General features: G+C 35.6%; 4 protein-coding genes and 1 pseudogene across 5 annotated transcripts; 4 read left to right on the top strand and 1 right to left on the bottom strand.

Annotated features, from left to right (window-relative positions):
* The first annotated feature begins 4,510 nt into the window (after nucleotides 1-4,510).
* LOC145072461 (ARM REPEAT PROTEIN INTERACTING WITH ABF2-like) lies at nucleotides 4,511-9,121 on the top strand. Of its 2 annotated transcripts, none has more exons than XM_079018882.1 (18): nucleotides 4,511-4,869; nucleotides 5,441-5,601; nucleotides 5,770-5,942; nucleotides 6,021-6,141; nucleotides 6,225-6,299; nucleotides 6,408-6,502; nucleotides 6,585-6,660; nucleotides 6,799-6,906; nucleotides 7,013-7,141; nucleotides 7,232-7,300; nucleotides 7,429-7,488; nucleotides 7,572-7,695; nucleotides 7,785-7,927; nucleotides 8,035-8,098; nucleotides 8,185-8,264; nucleotides 8,343-8,525; nucleotides 8,625-8,749; nucleotides 8,832-9,121. In XM_079018882.1, exons 1-18 carry the CDS (start codon nucleotides 4,623-4,625, stop codon nucleotides 8,920-8,922), a joined length of 2,124 nt encoding a protein of 707 aa, XP_078875008.1. In that variant the 5' UTR covers nucleotides 4,511-4,622; the 3' UTR covers nucleotides 8,923-9,121. The 2 variants fall into 2 exon arrangements, with proteins under 2 accessions (XP_078875008.1, XP_078875009.1); XM_079018883.1 differs by having other exon boundaries at nucleotides 4,513-4,869; nucleotides 8,844-9,121.
* A 219-nt stretch (nucleotides 9,122-9,340) lies between these two features.
* On the top strand, nucleotides 9,341-11,135 carry CYCP1;1 (cyclin p1;1). Its single transcript, XM_079018884.1, has 3 exons — nucleotides 9,341-9,619; nucleotides 10,211-10,590; nucleotides 10,667-11,135. The coding sequence occupies exons 1-3, from the start codon at nucleotides 9,599-9,601 to the stop codon at nucleotides 10,953-10,955; spliced, it is 690 nt and encodes a 229-aa protein (XP_078875010.1). The 5' UTR covers nucleotides 9,341-9,598; the 3' UTR covers nucleotides 10,956-11,135.
* A 2,221-nt stretch (nucleotides 11,136-13,356) lies between these two features.
* Nucleotides 13,357-15,853, top strand: RANGAP1 (RAN GTPase activating protein 1). The gene is made up of 2 exons (XM_079019635.1): nucleotides 13,357-13,521; nucleotides 14,063-15,853. Exon 2 carries the CDS (start codon nucleotides 14,074-14,076, stop codon nucleotides 15,706-15,708), a length of 1,635 nt encoding a protein of 544 aa, XP_078875761.1. The 5' UTR covers nucleotides 13,357-13,521; nucleotides 14,063-14,073; the 3' UTR covers nucleotides 15,709-15,853.
* A 362-nt stretch (nucleotides 15,854-16,215) lies between these two features.
* Nucleotides 16,216-18,154, bottom strand: CSP41A (chloroplast stem-loop binding protein of 41 kDa). Its single transcript, XM_079019636.1, has 6 exons — nucleotides 17,732-18,154; nucleotides 17,516-17,637; nucleotides 17,260-17,362; nucleotides 16,936-17,074; nucleotides 16,544-16,821; nucleotides 16,216-16,467 (listed from the first exon to the last, which is right to left on the bottom strand). The coding sequence occupies exons 1-6, from the start codon at nucleotides 18,089-18,091 to the stop codon at nucleotides 16,285-16,287; spliced, it is 1,185 nt and encodes a 394-aa protein (XP_078875762.1). The 5' UTR covers nucleotides 18,092-18,154; the 3' UTR covers nucleotides 16,216-16,284.
* A 6,878-nt stretch (nucleotides 18,155-25,032) lies between these two features.
* Nucleotides 25,033-25,150, top strand: LOC145077374 (5S ribosomal RNA; annotated as a pseudogene).
* The last annotated feature ends 2,465 nt before the right edge of the window (nucleotides 25,151-27,615 follow it).

The raw sequence follows: 27,615 nt of genomic DNA, 5'->3' as shown, positions 1-27,615 counted from the left end.
TATTTCTAGTTTAATTTTATCTACTAGTTATAATTTAAATGTAGTATTTAATATTTGTAATATCATGTTATATACTAATTTATATTAATTAATCATAAATATAGAGTTTAATATTTATTTATCTAATTCATATAAAAAAATTATATATATACTAAAGACTTTGAACATGATAACATAATTTATAAAATATAATAATCAAATATGATCGTGATTTTGATATATTTATTATAAATATAATCTCATTTATTTAATAATTATTTATAATAATGTAATTATTAATTTAAATTTATTATATATAAACATTTTATTTATGATAATATAATTGTTAATATTTTTTAAAATGAAAAAATATAATATATATTTCTTAAAATTTAATTTGTAGAGTGATGTATTTGACAATATATATACGTTATAAAAGTGAAATATTCTAAAAATATATTTTTTGGGGTAAAAAATAGGGTAAAAATAAAGTAGGGTTAAAAATGAAACGCTATTTACCTTATTTCTTATACCTTTTATGAGGGAAAATAGAGATATGTTGGAGATGGTCTTAGAGTATTGGTTGCTTGGTAATTCTATTTTATCTTAGTTTTAAAAAGTTAGTTGTCATTAGTTTAATCAAACCAAACCATTTTAACCAACATTTATATGATTTATCTTCCATTGAGATAGATTGTCATGTGAGTACAATATTTGGTCTTACGATTATATTATTTTGCACGACCTTGTATACTTGTCAGTACGTGTTTTAGCCAACACAACCCCATTTAAATTTAATATGTATTTAATTTTATATTTAATTTTTGAGTAATGTTATTTAATACGTTGATTATAATTGTAAATGTTATATTCTAATATATATTTAGAAAAAATGCAACCATAATTCCAACTCTAACCGAATCTTAGTGTCGGCAACACTACAAACTATGGACCTCACTTTTTCAATCATGCCTCATGCTACCTAACCACAAATTGGTGAGCTTGAAATTTATAAACAAGTCAACCTAATAGTAATCAATTATCTAATATGTTGTGAATAAATGAGAAAAATTCAATAAACCTATACTAGAGTAGTCAAAGTGTTGAAAATACTGAAACAGAGTTTCAGAATCGTCAAGTGGCAAGTAATGCGGAAAATAAAGAGTTGTGAATCACAAAGTTAACGATAAAAACGTTTTTTATATGTTCAAGAACAATGATTCAAAAGTGTCTCATATTCATCAAGATTCGGTTACAAGTGTTTGAATGATAGACAAGCTAAAACACTCAAATGGCTCTCTGAAGACTAATCTAAACAACAATTGTGCATAATGATCTGAAATGAGCAATGACGAGCAACTTTATAATGGACCCCAAAGGGCCTATTTATAGGCTTTGGAAAAGCCCATGACATGGCTTGACCAATCAGGTGTTGACACGTCATCATGACTTGGTCATTAGTTGACACCTTTGCCCTACTTAACGGATAATGGATGGAATATTCCAATTCCGTTAGTATTCCGTTAGGGTTCCATCCAAGTTATGAGTCTTCATAATTCTTGAACCTTCTTTATCAACATTGAAAAAGTGATGAGCAACATGAGCATCATGTTGCTCAATTGTCTTCTTAGATGTCATCAACTTCCATAAGTGTTGTTGACCAAGTTGAGTTTTTACTTGAGTGTTGGACTGTTACTTGAACTTGAAGATGTACAACCACATGTTCATGATGGAACATGGACGAAATTGATGTTCCTTTAAGCATTTGGACGTGCCTTCATTGTACATGATATGCCATGTGTAGTCTTGTTGAGCCATCAATGTGACCATGTTGATCCATTGACTTGAGTTGAGCCACCAAGTATTCTTGTTGAGCCATCAACTCTTGTTGGGCCATAGAGTTATGGATGAGTCAACAATGTTTCTAATGAGCCATCAATATTCCAAATGACCCATCAATGCCTTGATGCTCCACATATGATCTAGATGTGCCATTTGAGATCATGATGATTCAACTAGCTTTCAACAAATGATCCATGTCAACAACAGGTGCTCCATGTAAGTTTCAAGTGTTCCAACATTTGATTCTTCAAGCACTTGTTGAATCTTCAGTATCATTCCAACCTTAAACATTCTGATAATGTTTCTAATGAGCCATCAATATTCCAAATGACCCATCAATGCCTTGATGCTCCACATATGATCTAGATGTGCCATTTGAGATCATGATGATTCAACTAGCTTTCAACAAATGATCCATGTCAACAACAGGTGCTCCATGTAAGCTTCAAGTGTTCCAACATCTGATTCTTCAAGCACTTGTTGAATCTTCAGTATCATTCCAACCTTAAACATTATGATAATGTTTGTTAGAAAATTTAAATCGATACTCAACTTATTTGAAGTGACAATCACATCAAAATATTTCCAACATGTTGGACCGGTTGAAAATCTTAATCCATTCAAGTAAACATGTTTAGTTATGTTGAAATCTTTAACCTATTTATTAAATGGCTTGAAGGCAAAACGAACCGAAATAGACTCATTATGAGCTCTAGCCTGTCGGTCCACTAACAAAAGGCATAAATTTTTTTTTTTTTTTTGCAAAAAAAAAAACCTTAAAAAATGCATCATAGTTATAATATTTTATCAGTTTATACAACATATATTTTTTTGTCAGTAAATTGTATGTAAATATCTAATCTAACAAATATTTTTTTTTTGACACATATCACACTTTTATTGATTTGACACCTGCCATTTTGTGGTTATTTTCAAATAAAATTTTCCATATGACATCTTGTGATCGTGTCATATTTATTAAATTTCACATAATATTTAATTAAATTAAATATATTAATTGCAATAAATACAATAATAAATGCAATTCACTTTTCTTAATTGACTTTCCTTTTAATTTTTAAACTTCTAAATCAAAGTCATTAGTTTCCCTTGTTTATTTATCTATTTTTTTTTTTAATTTAAAAAAGAAAAAACACATTAACTTTAATAATTCAATATTTTAAATTTTTTTTTTATAAACTCAAACTTATCAAATGTTTAGAATTTCATATATATATATATATATATATATATATATATATATATATATATATATATATATATATATATATATATATATATATATATATATATTTGTAAATAAAACCATGTAATATAGAATTTTATACCTAATTACATATCGTTACCATATGATACAAGTGTATCATATATATATATATATATATATATATATATATATATATATATATATATATATATATATATATATATATATATATATATATATATGAAGCTTAGGATTAATAAGGTTGACATTTTTTTGGCAGAAATGGTCTCTGCACTTTGCTTCTTATTCTTTACTTATTTTGACATTTTCGGTCATTGCAATCAATATTTTTACACTTTTTAGGAACCTTTTAATATTTAAAGTTTGGCCACAAAACTTTAACGGTTTGACAACTTTGATCAATTTTCTAAAAAAATTGCTAATTCCTACCATTTTAATTCTTTAACCATTTTGAAACTTTTGATCGTTACAGTCAAAACGTTTATATTTTTTCATAAAAACATGAAAAAAACGGTCCGGGGTAAACTCCGGGCTTTTCATCCTTGCACTTTCTATGTCTGTTATATTTATTGATTCGTAAACAATATTAAAGATATGAAGCTTAGGAATAGTAAACTTGACATTTTTTGGCAGAAATGGTCCTTGCACTTTGCTTCTCATTCTTTACTTATTTTGACATTTTTGGTCCTTGCAATCCATATTTTTACACTTTTTAGGAACCTTTTAATATTTAAAGTTTGGCCACAAAACTTTAACGGTTTGACAATTTTGATCAATTTTCTAAAAATTTGTTAATTCCTACCCCTTTAATTCTTTAACCGTTTTGAAACTTTTGATCCTTCAATCAAAACGTTTACATTTTTTCAAGGTTCTAAATAACGTAAGGCGTGACTTGTCGGCTATGTCAAACCTCAAGCTTTTCCGAGATTTGGCGAGCCACGTCGTTTGTAAGGCGTGACTTAAGGCGATAATTTTGTATATAATTAATATTTTTATATATTTTTTCAACTATTATTCTATTTTATACACATATATGAGTTAAGGTGGCGTTTTGATAAACCTTAGCGGCAGGTACAAGCCTTGGAGTCATGACGCGCCATCGAGAGCTTTTTAGAACCTTGCATTTTTTCATAAAAACATGAAAAAACCGGTCCGGGACAAACTCCAGGCTTTTCATCTTTGCACTTTCTACGTCTATTATATTTATCGATTCGGAAACAATATTGAAAGTTTCTGACCCCCGCGTAGCGGGGTAACCTTTCTAGTTAACATTAAGTAAATGAAAATTAGCTGTATTATTTAAGTTGACAAAAAATGCAGCGCGCAGATTAGCATCTTATTCGGCAACATATTTAGAGCGGGAGTGTACGTTAGCACGAAAATCTCAAAAAAGAGAGGGGAAAAACACATATTCAAGGGCGGGCGTTGAATTTCTAATTCATTTATTTTAACCTCCGAAATTGCTTTCTCCCCATTTCATTTTCACTTTTACACACTCCTCTTGTAAAACGTAACTTCTCTTTCCCCAATTTACCCCTACATTCAATCTCTCATGGCGGAGGATCGGAGACGCCATGAACAACCTACTAACTCCGGTAGAAGGAGCCTGAAGAGGAAGCTGGAGGACGAATTAATCGTAGATCATAAGTTTTCTTCTACAGACGACGTTTCTCAACAAGATCTATTATATGGAATTCGTGCTCAGGTTGAAGTACTCGATTCTACTTTCTCATCGAGTGAAGCAGATCGTGCCCTAGTCAAACGCTCACTTCACGCCCTCTCCGAGTTCGCAAAGAACGGTTTGGATTTTTCTTATTGAGTTTTGTTTTTCAACTTTACGCAGCGTAATTTGATTTGATTTCGTTTGCTTATAATTTAGTAGTTATTGTGCAAGTTTTAGATTTGTAGTTTTGTGTTAACGCGCGGACGAATTTTTAATATCTTTCATTTCACCTACTCTTAGTTTTCGTTTTTTAGATTTTATTCATACTTCGTGTGATATATATTTACACATATAGGTATGTTTATCCGTTCTTATCGCCTTTTAATATCGTGTTGCTCAACGGAAATTTCTTTTTGGCGACTAGGTAGCTGCTGATGCTTTGTGTTATTACTGCAAATAAATTGAATACTTTGCCGACGAGTTCTTAATATATTCATTACATGTTCTCTTAAATTTCGTTTTTAGATTTTATTCTTACTTCGTGTGATCACTGATCCTTCTATATTTAATTTTGTGTTTCTTGATTGTTTTGACTTTTTGTTGAGTATCTGGCTAATGATTTGTGTTAGCAAAGCTGCTAAGTTGAATAATTAATGGCACCCCTGCTTTTATTTATTATTCGCTAAGATTTTTCATTTTGTTTTCAGAGGATATTGTGAACTTGATCGTCGAATCTGGTGCTGTTCCAGCCCTAGTACGGCATCTTCAAGCGCCACAGTCACCAGAAGAGGTTGTTACTGGCACAATACCGTATGAACATGAGGTGGAAAAAGGAAGTGCTTTTACTCTTGGACTTCTTGCCATTAAGGTAGGTACTCATTTGAATTGCATAACCTTGTCAATTAAAATAAAGGAGAATCCGAAAGATTATATTTAATAAAATTACTGTTATTAATGGTGATAGATTGTTTCCTCTTGAATCTGTTCACAAACAATTTCTGAACACTTTCAAAAAACCTCCACTTTGTTTTAATAGCCTGAGCATCAACAACGCATAGTGGATGCTGGAGCCTTACCTCATCTGGTTGGTCTTCTTAAGAGACGCTTGGATGGCCAAAGTTCTCGAGCACTGAATGGTGCCATAAGGAAAGCAGCTGATGCAATCACCAACCTTGCTCATGAAAATAGCAGCATCAAGACCCTTGTTAGGTCTGTTTCCCTCCATCTTTTTCAGCTGCTATTCATTTATTTTAGTACCTTTAGTTCATCACATTTTTTCATGTTTAGGGTTGAAGGCGGCATTCCTCCACTTGTTGAATTGTTAGAATCCAGTGATGCAAAAGTGCAAAGAGCTGCAGCGGGGGCCTTGCGTACACTAGCTTTCAAAAATGATGAAAACAAAAACCAGGTTGATGCTTCTATAATTTAGTGAAGCTTCTTTTCGGGATCAAGAACTAAATTTTTTCTAATATATCCATGAAACATTTGCAGATAGTGGAATGTAATGCTCTGCCCACCCTTGTTCTAATGCTTCATTCAGAAGATGCTGCTATACACTACGAAGCAGTTAGTTTCTGTACCATTTCTTAAATACCAATTAGTGTGCATACATCCATTGCATTAGATATTTCAGTATGTTTTTGACTATCTATTGACTTTTGAATGGTCTCTTAGGTTGGTGTGATTGGCAACCTTGTGCACTCATCCCCAAATATAAAGAAGGAAGTTCTCCTTGCTGGAGCATTGCAGCCTGTAATTGAATTGCTTAGGTACCATAATACCCCTCTATTGACTAATGCAACCTCTGCTCACTTTCTTTTGGTCTTGTTTAATTTTATCTTTTGTCAGCAGTTCAACTTGTTCAGAGAGCCAAAGAGAAGCTGCATTACTACTTGGACAGTTTGCTGCTGCTGATACAGACTGCAAGGTTTCTCAATTTTTTATCATTTATCAAATGATGCTATTGTGTTGTAACTGTATATCTAACAATAAAAAAAAATTTGTTTTTTATGCTTAAATTTGGTTATCACCATAACCCACATAACCAAAAACTTTACTTTTTCAGGTACATATAGTTCAAAGAGGTGCTGTTGGTCCACTAATTGATATGTTGCAGTCTCCAGAAGCTCAACTGAAGGAAATGTCAGCTTTTGCACTTGGGAGGTTGGCACAGGTACATCATGAATTTAGTTATTTTCTTTTATATTTATTGCTATAACATTTATGATAAAAAATCAGTTTTTTTTTTTTTAAATGATGCTTTTATTGTCATCTATCAGGACACTCACAATCAAGCTGGTATTGCACATAGTGGTGGCATTGTTCCATTATTGAAACTTTTAGATTCCAGAAATGGTACTCTGCAACACAATGCTGCATTTGCTTTGTATGGACTTGCAGATAATGAGGTAAAACCTTGAACATTGTATAAAGTTAGACCAATATAATATCTGTAGCCAATAGTTACCCTTCAACTTATGGTAAAATCTTTTTTGTAGGATAATGTTGCTGATCTGATAAGAGTTGGTGGTGTTCAAAAGCTGCTGGATGGTGAATTTGTTGTTCAAGTAATTACTTTACTTATGAATTATCATATCAGTCATCACCAATGTCTTTCCACACCCTTTAAAATAATAAGCCTGACTTCTGGGACAGATTACTTGGTTGAATTCATGAGTTTATATTTATTGTGCAGCCAACTCGGGAATGTGTAGCAAAGACATTGAAGAGGTTGGAGGAGAAGATTCATGGAAGGGTAATTATTGGTAGATAATATGTAGGATTCTTAATTGAAATTTTCAATCACACATGACATGGTATTACTATTTGTTGTGTCAGGTGTTGAGTCATTTGCTGTACCTAATGCGTAGTTCTGAGAGAAATGTTCAAAGACGAGTCACCTTGGCTCTTGCACATCTCTGTTCGCCTGATGACCAGAAATCAATATTTGTGGATAGCATTGGTAAAAACAGTCTGTTCTTTGTTAAAATTTGAGTGACATATTGGTAATTACACATTTTCTTTATATATATATTTGATGACACCTTTCAGGATTGGATATACTTTTGGAGCTTTTCCAATCAAGCAATTCAAAACATCAAGAAGATAGTTGCGTTGCTTTGCGAAAGCTGGCTGAAAAAGCTACTTCACTTAATCCTGTGGATGCAGCAGGACCATCATCTCCAATATCTCAAGTTGGCTTTCCTTTTTTTCTTTTTTTCTTAGAGATAATTACATTTTTGGTCCCTGAAGCTTTCAATTTTGATCATTGGTTGTGGTTCTTACTGTTGTTGCATTGCAGGTATATTTGGGTGAGCAGTATGTGAACAACCCTACACTTTCTGATGTAACCTTCCTGATTGAAGGTACACATATGATATGATATGTTTTTAAAAAAAGTAAAAATTAAGTAATGGATGTGGCTGAGAATGTTTGTTTGGTATGATATCAGGGAAACGGTTTTATGCTCACAGAATCTGCCTGCTTGCTTCTTCTGATGCGTTTCGGGCAATGTTTGATGGTGGTTACCGGGTTAGTCTTAAACTAGAAACATGTAGTATCATATATGTGTGTGTGTGTGTTTATGAATGTGGTTTGGTTGCATTGTAGGAGAGAGATGCAAAAGATATTGAGATACCAAATATAAGTTGGGAGACATTTGAGAAAATGATGAGGTACATTTACAGTGGATCAGTGGAGGTGGATCTGAGAATAGCCCAGGATCTCCTTAGAGCTGCCGACCAATATCTTCTAGATGGGCTCAAGCGTCTTTGTGAATACACCATTGCACAGGTAACCTTTTCATATCTGTTATGGAATTGGAACTATCCATCAGTTATGGATTTTGTTGGCTAACATGAACATCTTGTTTCTGTATCTGCTGTTAATTAGGATATTACGCTTGACAAAGTCGCATATATGTATGACTTATCAGAGGCCTTCAATGCTGTCTCCTTAAAGGATGCTTGTATTCTGTTTATTTTGGAACACTTTGACAAATTAAATTCAAAACCATGGTAAGATATAATAAGCCAATTTAACATTTTTTTTAATTTATAATAATACTTGCGATGGTTAGTTAAAAACTTAAAATGGAAGTTTCAATTTCAGGTATGGTAGTTTGATGAAGCGGATGTTGCCAGACATGTGTGATTACTTTATGAAGATACTTGGCAAACCACTGAAATGAAATCTGAGAGAGATGATTTAGCCATTTAGGTTTGTTTTTTTCAAGGGAAAATGTACAGAAAGTAATCAGTTTGTGTTGTTTTTTTCATGCATCACATTCACAGCTGTAGTTCTTCAACAGAATGTGTATTTCCGAACATGATTAATGCCCTTATTGCTAATTTCCTATACAAGAGTCGACAGGGGACTAATTACTCTGATGGAACAGTCTTTTGATAAAACCTAACGTGCACACATTAACGTCACCATTAAATCCGCTTATCAATCCATATATATTTTATACATTATTAAATCATAATTAATATATATCTTATTTACCACATGGACCATTTTTGTCATTCACTCAATAAAATATAAAGGCCACCGACACCCACCGGCTTTCATGTTCCTTGATTCACCTAAATACACCTCCATTCTATTCCATTATTGCAAACCAACAAATTATTCAATCAATAAAAAAAACCCTATTTTTCAACGTGAATTGACCTAAAATTAGACAACCAATCTCGAGGGAGAAAGAGAAAGTGACCAAACTTATTATAAGAAGATAAAAGGGGTTTATGCTTATGCTTGCTTCAAGTAAAGGACTACTCATATGCATCATCATCATCATACATAGAACATCATGATGTATAGGTGATCGATGATTTGACTTTTGGGTAGTGGGCGTGGCAACCATGGATGCTTCAAGGACCTCTGTATGTTCTTTGATTTCTCTCTTGCTTTTCATTTTTGGGTATTTCTTGTAACACGTTGACGTTCATAAATATCTATGTGGGTTTTGCTTTTTTAATCATTTAGTGGTGTTTCGATGTGTTTTTATTTGATGATCATTGTGACTTTAATTGTCTTGAGCAACCAACCTCCTTCCATTATGGTTAGATGATTGGTTGGTATTAAGTCTCAGTAGTCATAGTAGTTGCAACGAATCCTATAATCCATGATTACGAGTAAAATTACTTATTTACTTGCTTAAATGGTCACGATTATCTCTGGTCTCCCTTTCTATATGTTTTTTGCAACACATTGCCGAATTTTTATGCAATTTTAGTCGTGGGTTTTGCTTTTAATCATCAGTTTATGGTTCTTACAACATATATGGGTCAAGCTAATCTTGTTTTTCTTCTAAATATGAAATCGTTTCTTGACATGACATTGCTTTGTTGTCATAAATAAATTTTGTATATTGAATACGAGTTTATTAGGTAATGGTGAATTTCCCTCGGCTATTTAAAAGGCTTTAATTTTTCTTCCATATATGGTAACCGATTCCGCTTTCATAAGTGCAGGAAGCAGCTTTAACACTTGAAAACGACACCATTGGCTCAAAAGTCTGCAATTTTTTAGGCCTCAAACAAAAATATGGAAACCCAAAAGTTGTATCCCTTGTTTCTTCATGTCTTGAGAAATGGGTTGAAAAGAACGAGCAAACTACTAAAAAAGACATTGATATTACAGTTTTCCATGGCTCAAGAGCACCTACACTCACCATTCAACAATACATGGATCGCATCTTTAAGTACTCTCGCTGCAGTCCTTCTTGCTTCATTGTTGCACATATATACATCGATAGATTCATCCAATCTCAAAATATCATTTTGACTTCTCTTAATGTTCATCGTCTTTTGATCACAAGCATATTGGTAGCTACAAAGTTCGTTGATGAAGCGTAAGTCCCTAATCGATCTTCTTAATTCTTCTTCCCAAATCCCTAATCGACCTTCTTAAACATCCAATTATTGCAGATTTTTTAATAATGCGTATTATGCGAAAGTGGGAGGAGTGACAACAGCAGAATTGAACAGACTGGAGATGAAATTTCTGTTTGGAATTGATTTTCGACTGTATGTTGACATTTCTACGTTTGGAAGGTATTGTTCCGCGTTGATGAATGTGGCTCCAGGCGAGGAGGAGCTTCAGGTACAACGGCCATTGCATGTGATCAACGGTGCATGTGGATTAATCAAAGACAACTGGTCGAAGAACAGTAATGACTCCAGTTATCATACCACTATTGGAATACATATCGAATGAGTTTCTTTTTTTTTTTTTTTAATAAATATGTGAAACTAGAACACTTATCGAACCATTTAGAAAATTGTTTGTAGCTGTTGTATCGAAGATGGTTTGATCTATTTATCAACCATTATGTTATATATTATTGTTTAGTAATATAACTAATAATGAATATTAGTTGCCTTTCGTTTGATAAAAGATTTCATCTTTGTTTCTCTGTGATGTCAAAAAGATTTTAGAGTTTGATTTTCCATATTTCGTTACTGTTGTACTCTCCAAAATTAGCCGCAACGATGATTGTTGCCTTTTAAGAGCAGAGTCTGACGATTAAATCACATATGTATAGTACATAAACGAAGATAGTTTCTCTAGACTAAAGCAAACCATCTTGATAAGTGTATGTGAGAAGGAGAGTTGAGTATGGATGAATATGATGTCCCTCCTAATGGTGGAGATGTGTTTTTTTATTTTATTTATAGGCCAGGTTATGAGTCAAAGAGGGGACAATGAGAGAGAATGAAGGGACAAGGAGGCAAGTGCGTGCTCCAAACCTTCTCTCTGAATGAGGATGATATGAATCGATATCTCAATAAACTCAATAAACAAGAACCATAACAAAAGCTTCTCTGTATTGAATTAAAACATTCAAACCAACACAAGAATAATCAAGATAAACCTAATGATTTGGTAGAGATTTGAGAGCCTAACCTCTCCCAAGGGTTCTAAGACTAGAATTTGAAAAAAGATACCTTCACCCTCCTTCCAACCATCCTCTTATAATACTTTGGCATAACAAACTTAATAAGTAAAATACCTAAATTATCCCTATACTAATAAGATGCTCTTTATTTATGATTTTCCCAAAATACCCTTATCTCAAATAGATGCTTAAAGTGGATGCGTAGCACACGGGACAAAACATTGGTATCAAAGGATCCAAGAGAATTGGCTAGTCATGGTAATAGGCACAAAGAGGTGACCACTCCAACTAAATGAGCCTAACACCATTATGACAAACTTACTTTCAATTTAATCTACACCATGGACATAAAAAGTACATGAATACACCTTAGTTAGTATAAATTGATAGAGATTATTAATCATTAAAAACAAGTATATCATTTGGTGAGAAAAAGACATGCAACTTTCACCATATACGGATATAAGGGGGGAGGCCTACGACTTCCTTCAGGGTAAGGTAATTATCTTTGTTTTTGCAACTATGATCAAGGGCAGAGCCAGGATTCTAGATTGAAGGGGGCTTACATCATAATAAGAATATTAAATTACTTTTTATAACTGAATAATATAATACGCTTTGTAAAACTGGATAAGAAACTGATAAAGAAAAAATCGTCTAAATAAGAACATCAATAGCTTAAAATTAAAGACTGTTCTTGGGGATCATGAATCAAAGAATCTAATGTACCTCTCTTAAATATGACATCTTATTTTTTCAGATTAAAGATTAATTAGCCCGCTACAAGACCCAACTAATATATCAACTAATTGGCAGTTACAAGAGCTATTTATAAACACTAATAAAATGAATGGGGTAATATATAGGAAAATTAATATAAGTGGGGTAATATATACGCGAGAAATAATTTTTTAATTGAAACCTCATTGATGAAAAATACAATAAAAAGACCCAACGAATATATCAACTAATTAGTAGTTACAAGAGCTATTTCCGAACACTAATAAAAATAAATGGGGTTATATGTAGGCAAATTAAAATAAATGGGAGTTGATGCAGTGAGAATTTAGCCAACTAGGTCTCAGTTCTTTTCATAATTGTATGGGCTTATTATTTGTCTATATAATAATAGTTGGATTTTTGAAAATGATTAGAAGGTTCTCTAACAACCAATGTCGGCTAAAAGATTACTGCATGGACTATTATATATATCCTATTAGTTGAAGTTATAGAAGAGATCGGAGGGGGCAGAGCACCCGGCAGCCCCCTCATTGTCTCCGCCCCTGACTATGATGTAAACATAATTTTTTTTTTGGCTACAACGAGCTCATTCAAAATTTCAAGATCAACGTAATTTTGAGTAATTATTTTATAATTTTACTCTCCAAAAGAGCTATTAAAGGTTGGGTTGAGAATAAATAGGGATCAGTCGGATAGAATCGGACCGGGATAAAAAGGGAATAAAATTTACATAAACAACCACTTTCTTTAGAAATATTAATAAATAATAAAAACATGAAAAAGGTAGCAGCAACACCCTAGTGGTAGTGGAGTGTTTTTCTGAGTTGGATAGCCCATGGGCCATATCTAAAATATAAAATGGGCTTGTAAGACAGCAGCCCGGCCTAGAGAAGAAATCGTATTCGTATCGGCGTATCGCTTCTTCTCCAAGTCCATTAGGGCCCACGTGCCTTCTTCCATACAAAAACATAATCACGGGGGAAACACTCACAGTCCCCCACTTTGCAGTTCGAATTGCCCTCTTCTTACTGCAAAGGGTTTTCGTCTTTGCCGGCGGAGCAAAGAGCCGCTCCGGACGGTTTTCAACAGGAGAAAACTTCATCAATCGCCGTTTCTCTTTCTTATCCACCAGCACCGCCACCGGTAAAGTTTTTCTTCATATTTCTTTTGCCCTATTACACTGAAAAGAGCATTTATTTCTTTCAGATCTTGTTTGTGTTTAATGAATTTAATGACCGGATCCTTTTACTACACGACCGTTGACGCTGGAAACTAGGGCACTTTGAATCGGATTTGTTTTTCTTTTTATCTTATCCATTGATTTTGCTGTTTTAGTTTAATCTGTTGTTAACCGAAGAATCTTAACTTAATCCTTTGTGCAATGGATGAAAGTTCAGCTAATCGTAGGATATTGGTAAATGTAGTCGATGTTGAATTTATGCATTACAGAAAATATACATCAGTTGTTTCAGATAAAACGACGTTGACGGCTTAGTATCGAGGTTACAGCGCTACCGTTTGTTCGAAAGTATTATCATTTAAGCTATTTCGCTAGTTCATTTCCTTTATTTTAGAGATTAGGGTGATTGATTTATTAGTTCTGACAACTTTCTTAAGTAAGTCGTGCTGGATTAAAACACGAGCGCAAGATTTAAATCTTCTGTATTTTATCGTGTTATTGCAGGTTCGTTTGATATGGAGTCTACTGCACCAAATCAACTGCGCTCAATTAAACTGTGGCCTCCAAGCCATGGCACCAGGCTTGTTCTTGTGCAACGTATAGTTAAAAATCTTACAACTCCATCTATTCTATCTAGAAAATATGGCATTTTAAGCAAGGAAGAAGCAGAAGAAGAGGCAAAGCAAATAGAGTCATCAGCCTTTGCCATTGCAAACCAACACTTTGAAAAGGAACCTGATGGTGATGGAGGATCTGCTGTACAAACTTATGCTAAAGAATCCAGTAAACTCATGGTGGAAGCTGTCAAAAGAGGCCCTAAACCAAAAACAGATCAAGAACCTGAACCCATACCAGATACAGTTACACCACACCATGAAACCTTCTTTGACATTTCTGGAGGAAAGCGAGCCTTCATTGAGGCAGATGAAGCTCAAGAACTTCTAAAACCTTTATCTGAACCTGGAAACAAATACACAAAGATATGTTTTAGCAATAGAAGTTTCGGTCTGGATGCTGCCCGAATTGCTGGACCCATTTTGTCATCTCTGAAAGAACAGTTGACCGAAGTTGACTTATCCGATTTTATCGCCGGGAGGCCAGAAGCTGATGCTCTTGAAGTCATGACCATTTTTGCCTCAGCTCTTGAAGGGTCAAATCTTAGGTATTTAAACCTTTCAAATAATGCTTTAGGTGAAAAAGGTGTAAGGGCATTTGAAAAGCTTTTAGCTTCACAAAGTAATCTTGAAGAGTTGTATTTGATGAATGATGGTATCTCAGAGGAAGCTGCAAAGGCAGTATGTGAATTAATCCCATCAACAAATAAACTCAAAGTCCTTCATTTTCATAACAACATGACCGGAGACGAAGGAGCGATTGCCATTTCCGGACTCGTGAAGGAATCACCAATTCTGGAGGACTTCCGGTGTTCCTCCACGAGGGTTGATTCCGAAGGCGGGGTTGCATTATCTAAAGCACTTGGGACTTGTCCCAATCTGAAAAAGATTGATCTTCGTGACAATATGTTTGGAATCGAAGCCGGAATCGCATTAAGCAAAGCCATTCCAGTGTTTACTAGTCTCACCGAGGTGTATTTTAGCTATTTGAATTTGGAGGACGAGGGGACTTTGGCTCTTGTGAATGCAATCAAGGATTCCGATTCCCCCCTTGAAGTTCTTGAGATGGCCGGAAACGATATTACATCGGAATCGGCTTCGGCTTTGGCGGCTGTTATAACCGCAAAGAAAAATACTTTGATTAAATTGGTTTTATCTGAGAATGAATTGAAGGATGAAGGTGTGATAGTGATTGCTAACTCACTCAAAGAAGAGTTTGGACAGTTGACCGAAGTTGACCTGAGCACAAACGGAATCAGAACGGTTGGAGCTAGGGCTTTGTCGCAGGCTGTTGTGGGTAAACCAGGGTTTAAATTACTGAACATTAATGGTAACTTTTTATCGGATGAAGGGGTTGATAATGTGAAAGAGATATTCAAGAGTTTTCCTAGTGTTCTCGGTCCATTGGACGAAAATGACCCTGAAGGAGAAGAATATAATGATGATGATGATGATGATGATGAAGATGGTGATGATGCTAATGAAGATGAGTTGCAGTCAAAGCTTAAGGATCTTGAGATCAAGCAGGAAGAGTAGGAGAAGATGGATTCAGTATATTTAGAATCTAATCAAGAGTTAGGATGAATGATATGTTTTCTATCTATATACTATTCAAACCTATAAAGCTGGGTACTTGTATTATTATTACAACTCTATTATGATTTTTGTTGTCGTTTTATAATTTGAAATTTTGTTCTAGAAATGAAATTTGTCAGACCCATCCTAAAGTCGTTGATTGGTTCAGGTTTGTTGTGCTAAAAGATTACAGCTGCTGGAGCACAGAGTAAGGTGCAAATGTTTTTTTTCCAAATTTAGACAACTTTTGTGTTTTTGACTTTTTCTATAGCTCAAACATAGAAGAAAACAGGGTCACGGATCTTCTTTCAAAAGTCAAAAAGCTAAAATGATTTTATTACAAAAATAATTAAATGGTAGACGTGTTTTTGTGTATTTTGCGGTTTTATCCTTTACTTTTCTTTGTTCAAAACTGTTATGGTGACTTTTTTTTGGGTGTAAAATTTGACACATACACGTGATGAAATATTAGGCAAAAAACAATCTGATGACATTTATAAGAATGGGAAATTTGAAGGAACATAGAACTGTTGGTGATCAGACAGGAACCGGGATTTTAAGGGATTCTAATATCTTATCATCGATATCAAATTTGATGGTCTTTTTGTCTCTCCCAATCTTGACATACTCTTGAAATCTGTCTTTCAAATCCTCCGGTAAATTGGTGCTGCTTTCCCATCCTAAAATGTCCTTTGCAGCCCTGGGTTCCGCATAAAAATGCTGCAAAACAAATAGTAAATCATGAATTAGACAAATGGTGCATTAAAAAATGGTAGTCCACTACCACTAGTCTTACCATATTACGAAAAGGAAAAGCTTTCTTTGCATCAGTCCCAATGGATTTGGGATCGTAGTGCAGGATCTCAACGGGCAATCCTGCTGCTTTAGCACATAGTTTAGCCATTCCGTCTAGTGTGACGGCTCGATCGCTAACACAGTTGAAGATATTCCCACTTGCAGCACTTGGATTCTCAACCGCTTTTGTTAGCATGGACGATAAATCCCTTACGTGTGAGATGTTTGTTAGCTGCATTCCCGACCCTGGAATCGGAACCGGCCTCCCCCTCACAATACCTGTGGAAATTCCATAAAACAGATGTCAATAGGAGACTACACTACCCCCTCGACCTCTGGTTTGTTTGTTCAAATATAATGCCCAGAAATCTGAGTAGGCAAGGTAAGACTTACGATCAAAGAACCACTCTTCACAGTCTTTGTTGTTGCCGGAGCCAATCATGTATTGTGGGCGAAAGCTGGCCCAGTTTTCGAAAACCTCCGACAGGTATTTTTCTACTAAAACGTGACCCGCATCGGATTTCACCGCATCCTGTAATAGTGTATTTATTCATCATTATAAACTTATCAGACTAAACACTTCTGCATAACACGTGCTAACAAATGGAACAAAAACTACAATTTTGACTTTTTTTTTTTTTTTTTTTTTTTTTTATGTAAAAACGAATCAGTTTATGCAATGATTCAAGATTGAGGAATGAGGATGTGTGTACCCACCCCTTCCACATGTGGTGGCTCTTCGGTTTGCTTATAAATTCCGGCGCTGCTTATGAACAAAAACTGTCCTACGCCTGCACTCTTAGCCCAATCTGCCACTGGCCTGCAAATAATCATTTCCATCATCATTGAATTCCAGTAGAATCGAATTTGATTGATTGGTTGTAAATTTTACTCCAAATCCATATAGATTGTGTTAATTGACTTTAAGCCTGAATTATTTGTGACTCAAAATCAGTATGTTGGAAAAACAAACCTCACAGCATCCAAATCTTTGCCATTGTTATCCAAAACAACATCAAATGTCAATCCCTCCAAAACTGTCCCAATTGCACCAACATCACCCCATACCGTTTTACCACCACCATCCACAATTTCCTGCAAATAAATATCTCTCACTTTATCGACTAATGCTACAATTGGATGAATTTTTCTTATATATATAAATAAACACAATGGAGTTAGAATTAACAGAGAATCTGGTGAATGGAGGCTTCTTCATCTTATCAGAGCTCTCATCACCAACGGTAAGAATGGTGACATCATGCCCAGAACTCAAAAGCTGCTTAGCGAAATAGAAGCCAATCACAGCATGCCCACCGCTATTGGTGTTAACAATCACAACTTTCTTCTTCTCTGAAGCAATAGCCTTCACCGTGAAGGTAGAAAGAGAGGGTTTTTTTCTCCATGAAGATGATACAGTGTGAGGAGCGACAGAGATGGATGAAGATAGAGAAAACGAGGAGGATAGAGCTAGGGAGGAGATAGAGGGAGAGAGAGAAGGCCGAGAGAGATTGGAGAAGACGAGAGAGGATGAAAGAAGAGTGGCCATTGATACTCGCCCTTCTTCACAACCAGCAGTTTTTCATCTAATATACAATCAATAATAGAGAGAGGGAGAGAGAGAGAGAGAGCCAACACTTTCCTTTTATTTATTTATTTATTTTTTGTTATGGATTAAATGATTAATTTTAAAAACCATTGATACTCGCCCTTCTTCCCAACCAGCAGTAAAAATATGTTTTATAATTAAATTTAGATTTAATTTGAAAGAAATATTATTTTGATCAATTATTACAAGTCAAACATGTTTTTACTGCTCTAGAAATATCATCACTCAAAAAAATGTCATTAAATTTATATTTTTATACATCATTTACCATTAAACTAAATTTTATACTCATTCAGTTACTTTCATATTTTAAAATCATCATCAAATTTTCAATTATTTTCTAAAGCCAACACAATTCCAAAGAAGAAAAAAAAACTCCATTTTGCATTTTTCCTATCCTAACGACAACATGCCCCATAAATTCCATTTATATGGGGGCGAGAGAGGTAGAATGTCAACAATTAGCCTAGAAGATTCACATCGATAACCTATGACGTGTTCCTCGATGAGGACCCATAGATGAGGCAAAGAAGGAAACAATACATCAAAGTTAGCAGTCAGACAAAACATGAGAAAAATACGGAACAAACCTATGAATATAAATACCTATAAATGATGCAAACAAGGAAACAATACATCAAAGTTAGAAGTCAGACAAAACATGAGAAAAATATGGAACAAACCTATGAATATGAATACCTATAAATGAAGCAAACAAGGAAACGATAAATCAATGTGAACAGTAAAACAAAAACATGAAAATAAATAAAATTAAGAAAACGTGTATATGAGTGTGAAGCAATTGTCATCAATATAAAGATCAATAACAAAAGGTACATGTGGGTTAGGCTAGTCATCTATCTTAATACTAAGCCTCCAAACGCTCCTATCTACTGTTATATCATCAGAAAGAGAAAACTCCTCCATTTATATCCTCATATTGTTATCCAACTTCCTTTTATGACGTCTTCTTTTCTTACCATCAATTATCATCGACTATACCATCTGATGTCGACCTTCTTTGTACATGTCAATACAACCTCAATCGTCATTCGCTTAATTTTTTGATGATCCGCTTAACTCTAAAAAAATCTTATAATTGTATTTGGTAGCTTATCCAAAAGAGTTCTACCGCAAGTCCACCTCAACATCCTCATTTCAATTATCCAATAAACTCCTCTTCGGATTTTCTTATAGCTGTTTTCGGTATCATGTATGTATCTTAAAAGCATTTCAAAGCGCACATTCTCCTCTCTGCTTAACTCTAAAACACTTTTCTTATATTATGAAATAATTTTCATCCTACATGTATTTATATTCAACATATAATTTAACCGGAAAGTATCTATTTAAGTAATAAGATTTGTAATAAGATTTTCATGTAGTATAACCAAGAATACTTTTAGCTTTTATATAATTATATCTGATTCACATAGAGTGTTACGTAATATTATCAAATATACACTTAACACGTATTTTAGATAATAAACATTTAATTCACCTATAAAGTATACTATCAACATAGAATACAAAACTTTTCAACATATATTTAATTCTTTAAGTATTCAATACTTATATTAAATCATACTCGTAAAAGTAAATATCCATTCACTCGATTATAGGTGGAAGATTCACGGTTAATACAACTCATCGCCTAACACTTCAACTTTTCTCTTTTAAACAACCTAAATACGAATATTACTACGTCTCAGTATTCATTCGTATTTATAAGGTTATATTTAACCATTTATGGATCCTTCAATAATTTCAAAGAGCTACATCAAGTTCTATCTGATACGGAATAACCAGATAAAATCATATCAAATGCAGAATCCGTTTGGTATACAACGTATAATGTTTGGAAATTTCACTTTAAACACCTCACTAGACTTAGCCTAGACATCACTCCAGTAAGTAGACCAATCAATATTTTTATTAGAATCACTGATAAATCTTATTTATAGGTTCATAATAACGATAATGAGCATACATGTAAGTTACAAATAAAATGTAGTAAGTGCAACTTAACTTATATAAATTTGTAGCAAAAGTTCGGAAAGTTGAAGAAAAAATTTCGACCCTGAATACTTTATTTCTTCGGGGCTCTCTAAAGCTTCAACACCTCGCTAAAGTAGCTAAAAACTTAGAAATATCGGTCTCGGGGCCATAGGAAAGTTTCTATAGAGAATGGTGCGTCACGTCATGGCGTGGTGGCTCTATTCAGGTTATGCCACGTGTGACATGCTCGTCTGGCCACGTCATTGAGTCGGTTAAAAAAGCCGACTTCAGCCTTGCCACATGGCATGCTCTCATAGGGCCAAGTTACCATACACAAATATTTTTCACCATTTTTGAAAAATCATATTTTTCGCATACGAGCTCCGTTTTCAACATTCTTTATATCAAAACTTTCCTATCAACGAGTATTATTAAATTTCATCTAGACTTCGTCGGATAATTAATATTGTATAAAAAATACATTGTAAAAGGCTTTACGATATTCATAACTTTTCATACAAACTTTGTTTTGGACGTTCTTTATATTGACGAATTCGTATATACGAGAACTTAAACTTTCATTTAGATTGTTTTGACTAACAAACAACTGATCTCCAATTCACTTTTTATGACACACATTGCTATGTCGGGTTGTATGAGAAATTTTGGAAAATCATAACTTATTAATGCAAAATCAGATTTAGGCGTTCTTTATCTTCACATGATCGTCATCACCAATATAACAACTTTTGTTAAGATTGTTTATCCTGAATAATCTTTTATTTTTAAAATTTATTGTATCGTTTCAATGATAAATTTTATAATAAGATTTTCTGTAATATTATATACTCATAATATGTGTCCACATAACGTGTATATGATAAATAAATATTTATATAGTTTGTAACGTGTATAACGAGTAATTATCCTATTCGAGGATTTTTGACTATTCAATAAAATAAATAATTATTACTCAAATCACTTAATCATTTAGCCCCAACTTACAGACGTTACATGACCAATCCTTGAATTGTAACACTTGTGTTCCCAAGTATTTTCATTTTCCAGCTAAAAATATAAAAATGTTCCATTTTTGGTCCTTACGCGAGGCGTACTCCATGAGTACGCCTACCGTAACTCATTAAAAGGATATCAGGACTCTTTTGAGTATGCAGGAAGTACTCAAGTGGTATGCAGGGCGTACTCACACATGTCCCAAACCCTAATTTTTAGGGTTTGGACCCTATTTAAAGAACCTTAAGTCCTTGAGGCCTCTCTCATCATCAGCCCCCACTATCCCAAAGCACCATTTCGAAAGCCTAGTCAACTTGTGAGGTTCTTTAAGCTATTAGAGTGATGTTTTTGTGTGTTTGTAAAGGTGATATTTAGAGGAGCTCTTGGAGATCCATTGCTTGTAGATCCAGTTTGTGTTGTTCATCTAGTTTCTCTAGAAGATAAAAGCTCCCACCTTGATGGTTCATTTGCTAGATCTTGTTGGTTGGTAAATTCTTTTGAGTTTTTGGTCCCATGTGTCACACTCCCTGTCCGGCCTGTGGTGGAAACACTGAGTAGTGTGACGGTATAAAGAGCGTCAATCCTATTAACCTGAGAATAAATGAATATTGAAAAGTCAACATAATGTTGGTGAGTGTACGGGTTTTTATTTTTGAATTTCTTTTAAGAATAATTTTCTTTTGTGAAAACATTTCTTATTTATTTACCTAGTCTTCTATCTTTTAGGGTATCTTTTATTAATCTTAAATTACTATCTTTTTAGGATATCTAACGATCCTAACATATTTTAATTAGGATTATCTTTCGTTAACCCTAATTTACTATCTTTTAAGGATTTCTAACGATCCTAACGTATTTTAATTAGGATTATCTTTCGTTAACCCTAATTTACCATGTTTTAAGGATTTCTAATGATCCTAAAGTATTTTAATTACCATACCAGGCGTCCTAAATGATAATCTAAGTTCTAAGGTAATTTTTAATGTATTAACATGAGCCATTATAATCGATGCTATGACCATAAATGTACCCCTAATCACGATGCTTCATCAAACTTCGAATAGTTACTTATATGGAAGGTAACATACTGGGATTATAGCAAGCAATCACATGTGGGGTTGTCATGGCCCCATATAGATCTATACATAACTTTATAGCTCTCGCAAGATTAACGATTATAAGTATTAGGGATATGCCGAATTTAATCAAGGCTTTTGGATGAATAATCAACTCACTAACGCATTAACCCTAGTCTTTTATCTTTTAATATTTTATTGTTATCATAATTACCCCTACATATATATATATATATATATATATATATATATATATATATATATATATATATATATAATTATATTCATGATTTCATAATTATAAGATGTATATAAATCGTCATATATATACCCTAATTATGGTTATTTTAATAAGATATTTGGGCAGCGTAACAACTAAATACAATGCATATCCTAAATCTTGTCTAACATAACTCCTAGGTACTAACGTTTCCTAGGGATTTGGCCATTATAACATCTAAGTAATACCTACTCCTAGATTATCGGACGTCATATCTTTTAGACACAGATCATAGCTTAAATCTAGGCATAGTATCTACAGTTATACTATCCTAAGACATCTAGCTTATTATAAAATGAATTAATATTTATAAAATAATTATTTTTATAAAATCATTTGTTAACCATGTATTCCCCCTGAAAAGATTTTAAAATAGTAAAATAGGGGTCGTAAACTCATTCTAATAGCGTATCGAGAATCGCCCGAACCGTTGCAACCGGAGTTTCTTGCCATCGAGAGGGTATTGAAGTATATGGAGAGAGTTTGGAGGTTGGGTTGAGATGAATAACCAGGAAGCAAGCACCTTTATTTATAGTGATGGTGCGCGTCATGCACTCTCTTGCGCGGCGTGCACTTGCTTCGTGGCCCATGCAAATCTTGCCACGTGTCACCCTTCTGCTGATCCACGTTTCCAAATCTCTGACGAATCTGGGGGTCAGATGTGCGCGACGGGCATGCTGCGCACCCTTAATTCCTTTTAAAAAATTCATATTTTCTTCATATGAACTTATTTTCTTACCCTCTTTATAAATTTGTGTAGCTCTTTCCTAGAACTACAACTTTCCGTTAGGTTGCATCTTCTAATTTTAACTTTCATTTTTAACCTACATTTTTATATTTTATAAAAATCGATGCTAGGTGGGGCCCATCGTATGTTACTGATAGATATGTACCGGGCGGGGCTCATTGTATGTATGATATGTGGTATTTTGGGGAACTCATTAAGTGTAACGTCTCAATTTCGCAACAAAAAGTATTCATTTTAATTAAGATAAAAACTTTCCAATTTATTAATTCATTAAACAAGAAAACCATTTATTCTGAAGTACATTTATTAAAAATCAGAGTATAGTAGAATCACATAATCTTCAATGTTGCTAATGAGTGTGTACAGTCTCACCTTCGCATTCCAGCAATAACCGATGATATCTAAAATCATAAACAACTGGATAATCATAAAGCTTAGTGAATTCCCCCTCCCCCCCCCCCCACAAAAAATACCACCATATAAACAGATCACATATATAATCAAACATGTTGGGTCCAGACAACCATCGGGTTGGAATACCCCAGACCCAGTCAACCTCCGGGTCCAGTTATCTTCATGATGGAATACCCCAGGTTGGAATGCCAATATACAATAGGTCCAATCAGCCATCAAGCTGGAATACCTAGGGTTTGTTGGCCTACCACCTCAACCCTAATGCTCTTCCTGAGCCTCCGTGCCTAGGGCTTACAGCCGGCCCACACCGGGTAACTTGGCCTACCGCACAAAGCATGACCACCTCAATCCAAACCAAACACAATATGTCGACATATAAACAATCAAGATCAAGTAGGCACATAATATAGGCAAACAGTATTCATACAGCTCACTACTGCCTACTAATCCTCTCACAACATACCGTCCCGCTACCAGTTAACCCCCATAGAATGCGTAACCGTAAGTAACCAGAGGTGAGGTAGCCATCCGAACAGATGTTCCTACTCTATAGCCATAACCAAACAAGGAACATGTAAGAGAGCCTAGACCAAAAGCTCTCGGACTATCCTACATGACCACAGACAGTCCCTAAGTGCACTCCGTAAATGATAACCAACAAACAAATATAACATACAGTTCTACAGGTTATTGCCACAAAGCAACATACTCAATACCAGGAGACAGATCTAACTGATCACTACAGCATAACAACATACACGATACTAGAACACAAATCTAACAGATCACTACAACATAACAATATACTTAATACCAAAACAAAGATCTAACAAACCACTATAGCATAACAACATGTTAAATATCGACAATCCAAGGAATGCATGGCCGTATATACTCAGAGGTGTGATAGTCACCCGGACATGTGATCCTACTCCAAAACCACAACCAAACAAGAAACAGGCAAGAGAGCCTAGATCAAGAGTCCTCAATCTATCCTACATGCCTATATACAGTCCCTAGGGAATCCCTCTACTAGCAGATAACCAAAACTAGTTGGCTGACCTTGGTGCCTTCGACCCATGGGTACAGTGAGGAAAAACTCACTTCGATATACGTGCGGATAACCACTATAGCAACGAAGAACTCTACCAGATTTAACTCGCTTCTATTCACCTACAGGAAGGTACTTGAGTCAATAAACGGTCACAGGTCATAGTCACTTGCAACGCGTTCCTTATAAGGGACGTCGAACCCTATAATGGGGGGTGAAAGTGGGTTAGATCTGATCCCACATCGGCTGGGAAGGAGAACTAAGCATTCCTTATAAGGGGTGTGGATACCTTCCCTATCACAACGCGTTTTAAAGCCGTGAGGGCAGCAGATCCCATAAGAACTCTGTAGTTAAGCGTGCTCGCGCGGGAGTAGTACCAGGATGGGTGACCCCTTGGGAAGTCCTCGTGCCGAGTGGCCCAAAATGGACAATATTGTGATACGTGCCAGAGGGGGATGTTACAAATGGTATCAGAGCCGGGGCACGGGTCGATGTGTTCGACGAGGACGTCGAACCCTATAATGGGGGGTGAAAGTGGGTTAGATCTGATCCCACATCGGCTGGTTAGGAGAACTAAGCATTCCTTATGAAATAACCCAAAAATACGACCCAAAATTTTCAATTTTTATTATAACAAAAACCATGAAACTGAGTATCACATATTAAAACCATACGTTGCGTGTTTCAAAAACCATAATAAAATACTGTGAGAGAAACTGTAACACAACTGTATCCAAACATATCAAGAAACTGAATCAACTCCCAGGACAAAAACTGAAGCTGTGGTGTGTGCGATGCCGTCATCCCGAGCTCTTCCCTTTGCTTGCGGAAGTACCTAAAACCAAAACTGAAACTGTAAGCACGAAGTTTAGTGAGCTCCCCCAAACTACCACATACCATACAATACATAAAAAGCACATACTGGGCCTTGCCCACTGACTGGGACCCCGTCCCCTGCATCGGACCGAAGTCCGGACTAACTATCTAGGACCCCGTCCCCTGCATCGGACCGAAGTCCGAAAACTGACTGGGACCCCGTCCCCTAAATCAGACCGAAGTCCAAAACTGTCTAGGACCCCGTCCCCTACATCGGACCGAAGTCCGAAACTGACTGGGACCCCGTCCCCTGCATCGGACCGAAGTCCGGACTAACTGAACACGGCATAACATAACATATCATCTAGCATAAGCACATAAATCCTGTCTGAGCCACGGAGGCGTCAAACATACTAACTACTGCATTGGACCGAAGTCCAGAAACTACTGCTAACTGAACGGGCCGGCATTGTGGCCTTAGACCCGTTCCTACTGGAAGGAAACTCACCTCGCGAACAGGCTGCTGTGTGTATGGCTCTGGAAGCTAACTGCTGCAGCTTCGGTATCTCTCCGGCTACAAATCCATAAACACACTCAATCAGATGCTAATCACTGCCTTGGGTAAAATGACTTTTTTACCCCTGGTCAAAGTCAACTCTCCCGGTCAAAGTCAACCTACAGTTGACCTGACTCGCCGAGTTGGGCCGCCAACTCGCCGAGTCCCTAGTCTCACTTCTCAACCCTACTCGTGGCTACTCATCGAGCATGGCATCGACTCGACGAGTACCCTCTTGATTCAAAAGCTCAGGCAATCTGCATCCGACTCGTCGAGTCATATGAACAACTCGACGAGTTGTTCTTCGATCTAAGAAGATTTTCTTGGACTCGCCGAGTTGTATGAACAACTCGTCGAGTCCCTCCATTATTGAGTCTAACCTCCGACTCACTGAGTCCATCGTACTGCTCACTGGCCTCCACTCGAAATCACTCAAAGGGTAAAGATCGGGGACTCGCGACCTGACTCGCCGAGTCCGAAGAACGACTCGCCGAGTCACATGCATGCAGATACTAAAAACTCGATTCTGCTCGAAACCACCACATACAATTTATAGATCTGAGTTTCTAAGGCTGATTTACCACGTAAAGTTTCCAACTTTACGTGCACATACGCATGAAAAGGGATATAAAGGCTAAAAAGGTACTTAGAAGAGTAGATCTAGGGCTATCATGCAAAATGGCTCTATAAAGGTAATAGATCTACGATTTTGGAACTGAAACATGGCTAGATCCGAAGGCTAATCAATCTAATGTGATCCCTCTACTAAGAACAAGCTAAGGAATGGCTAAAAGAGGCTAAATATGCTTGTGAAAGATAAATAAATCATAGAAACAGAAGGAAATCAGATGATACCTCAATAAACTCTGAAATGGGTGCAAGACCTTGGATCTTCTTCTTCTCCTTTGGATCTAGCCTCCTTCTTCTCTTCAAAACTTCAAGATTCACACAAGAAATACTCAATTACTCAAGAAAACGATTAGGGTTTGCTAAATGATGCTCTGAGGGTGAAGGGGACGAGTTTGGGGCTCATAAGGTGGTTTAAATAGGGTGCAAACCCGGGGATTTAGGGTTTCTACCTGGCAGGCAGACTCGCCGAGTCCCGAATATGGACTCGCCGAGTCGCCGACTATCACGTGCTCGAAATCTCGTCCCTACTCGACGAGTCGGGCCATAGACTCGCCGAGTCCCTCTCGAAAACTTCTAAATAAAAGCCACGAAAGCAACATACTAGAAATGGGGCGTTACAATTCTCTCCCACTTGTGTCAGACTTCATCCTCGAAGTCTGCTACGGCTGAATCTGCAAATAACTCCGGGTAGTGCTTTCTCATTTCTTCCTCAGCCTCCCACGTCCACTCAGACCCCTTCCGGTGCTGCCACTGCACCTTTACTAACTGAATTGCCTTGTTCCTCAAGGTCTTTGTCTTCCGGTCCAGAATCGTGACCGCCTCTCAATATAATTCAGGCTGCTATCAACCTGAATATCTTCTAAGGGGACAACTGCTGAATC

Source organism: Lactuca serriola, chromosome 9 (assembly GCF_051521515.1).
Source record: "Lactuca serriola cultivar US96UC23 chromosome 9, Lser_US96UC23_V15, whole genome shotgun sequence".
In the NCBI taxonomy this organism is placed as follows: domain Eukaryota; kingdom Viridiplantae; phylum Streptophyta; class Magnoliopsida; order Asterales; family Asteraceae; genus Lactuca; species Lactuca serriola.
This window is presented reverse-complemented; position numbering and strand designations above follow the sequence as displayed.

Excerpts from the sequence above, each read along its gene's own strand:
- LOC145072461 (XM_079018882.1), top strand. The coding sequence starts at position 4,623 with ATGGCGGAGGATCGGAGACGCCATGAACAACCTACTAACTCCGGTAGA. Across the intron at positions 5,602-5,769 it reads TTGGACTTCTTGCCATTAAG|CCTGAGCATCAACAACGCAT; the intron begins GTAGGTACTCAT and ends TTGTTTTAATAG. Across the intron at positions 8,265-8,342 it reads TGTTTGATGGTGGTTACCGG|GAGAGAGATGCAAAAGATAT; the intron begins GTTAGTCTTAAA and ends GTTGCATTGTAG.
- CSP41A (XM_079019636.1), bottom strand. The coding sequence starts at position 18,091 with ATGGCCACTCTTCTTTCATCCTCTCTCGTCTTCTCCAATCTCTCTCGG. Across the intron at positions 17,363-17,515 it reads AAAGATTTGGATGCTGTGAG|GCCAGTGGCAGATTGGGCTA; the intron begins GTTTGTTTTTCC and ends GATTATTTGCAG. Across the intron at positions 17,075-17,259 it reads AGCCACCACATGTGGAAGGG|GATGCGGTGAAATCCGATGC; the intron begins GTGGGTACACAC and ends ACACTATTACAG.
- RANGAP1 (XM_079019635.1), top strand. The coding sequence starts at position 14,074 with ATGGAGTCTACTGCACCAAATCAACTGCGCTCAATTAAACTGTGGCCT.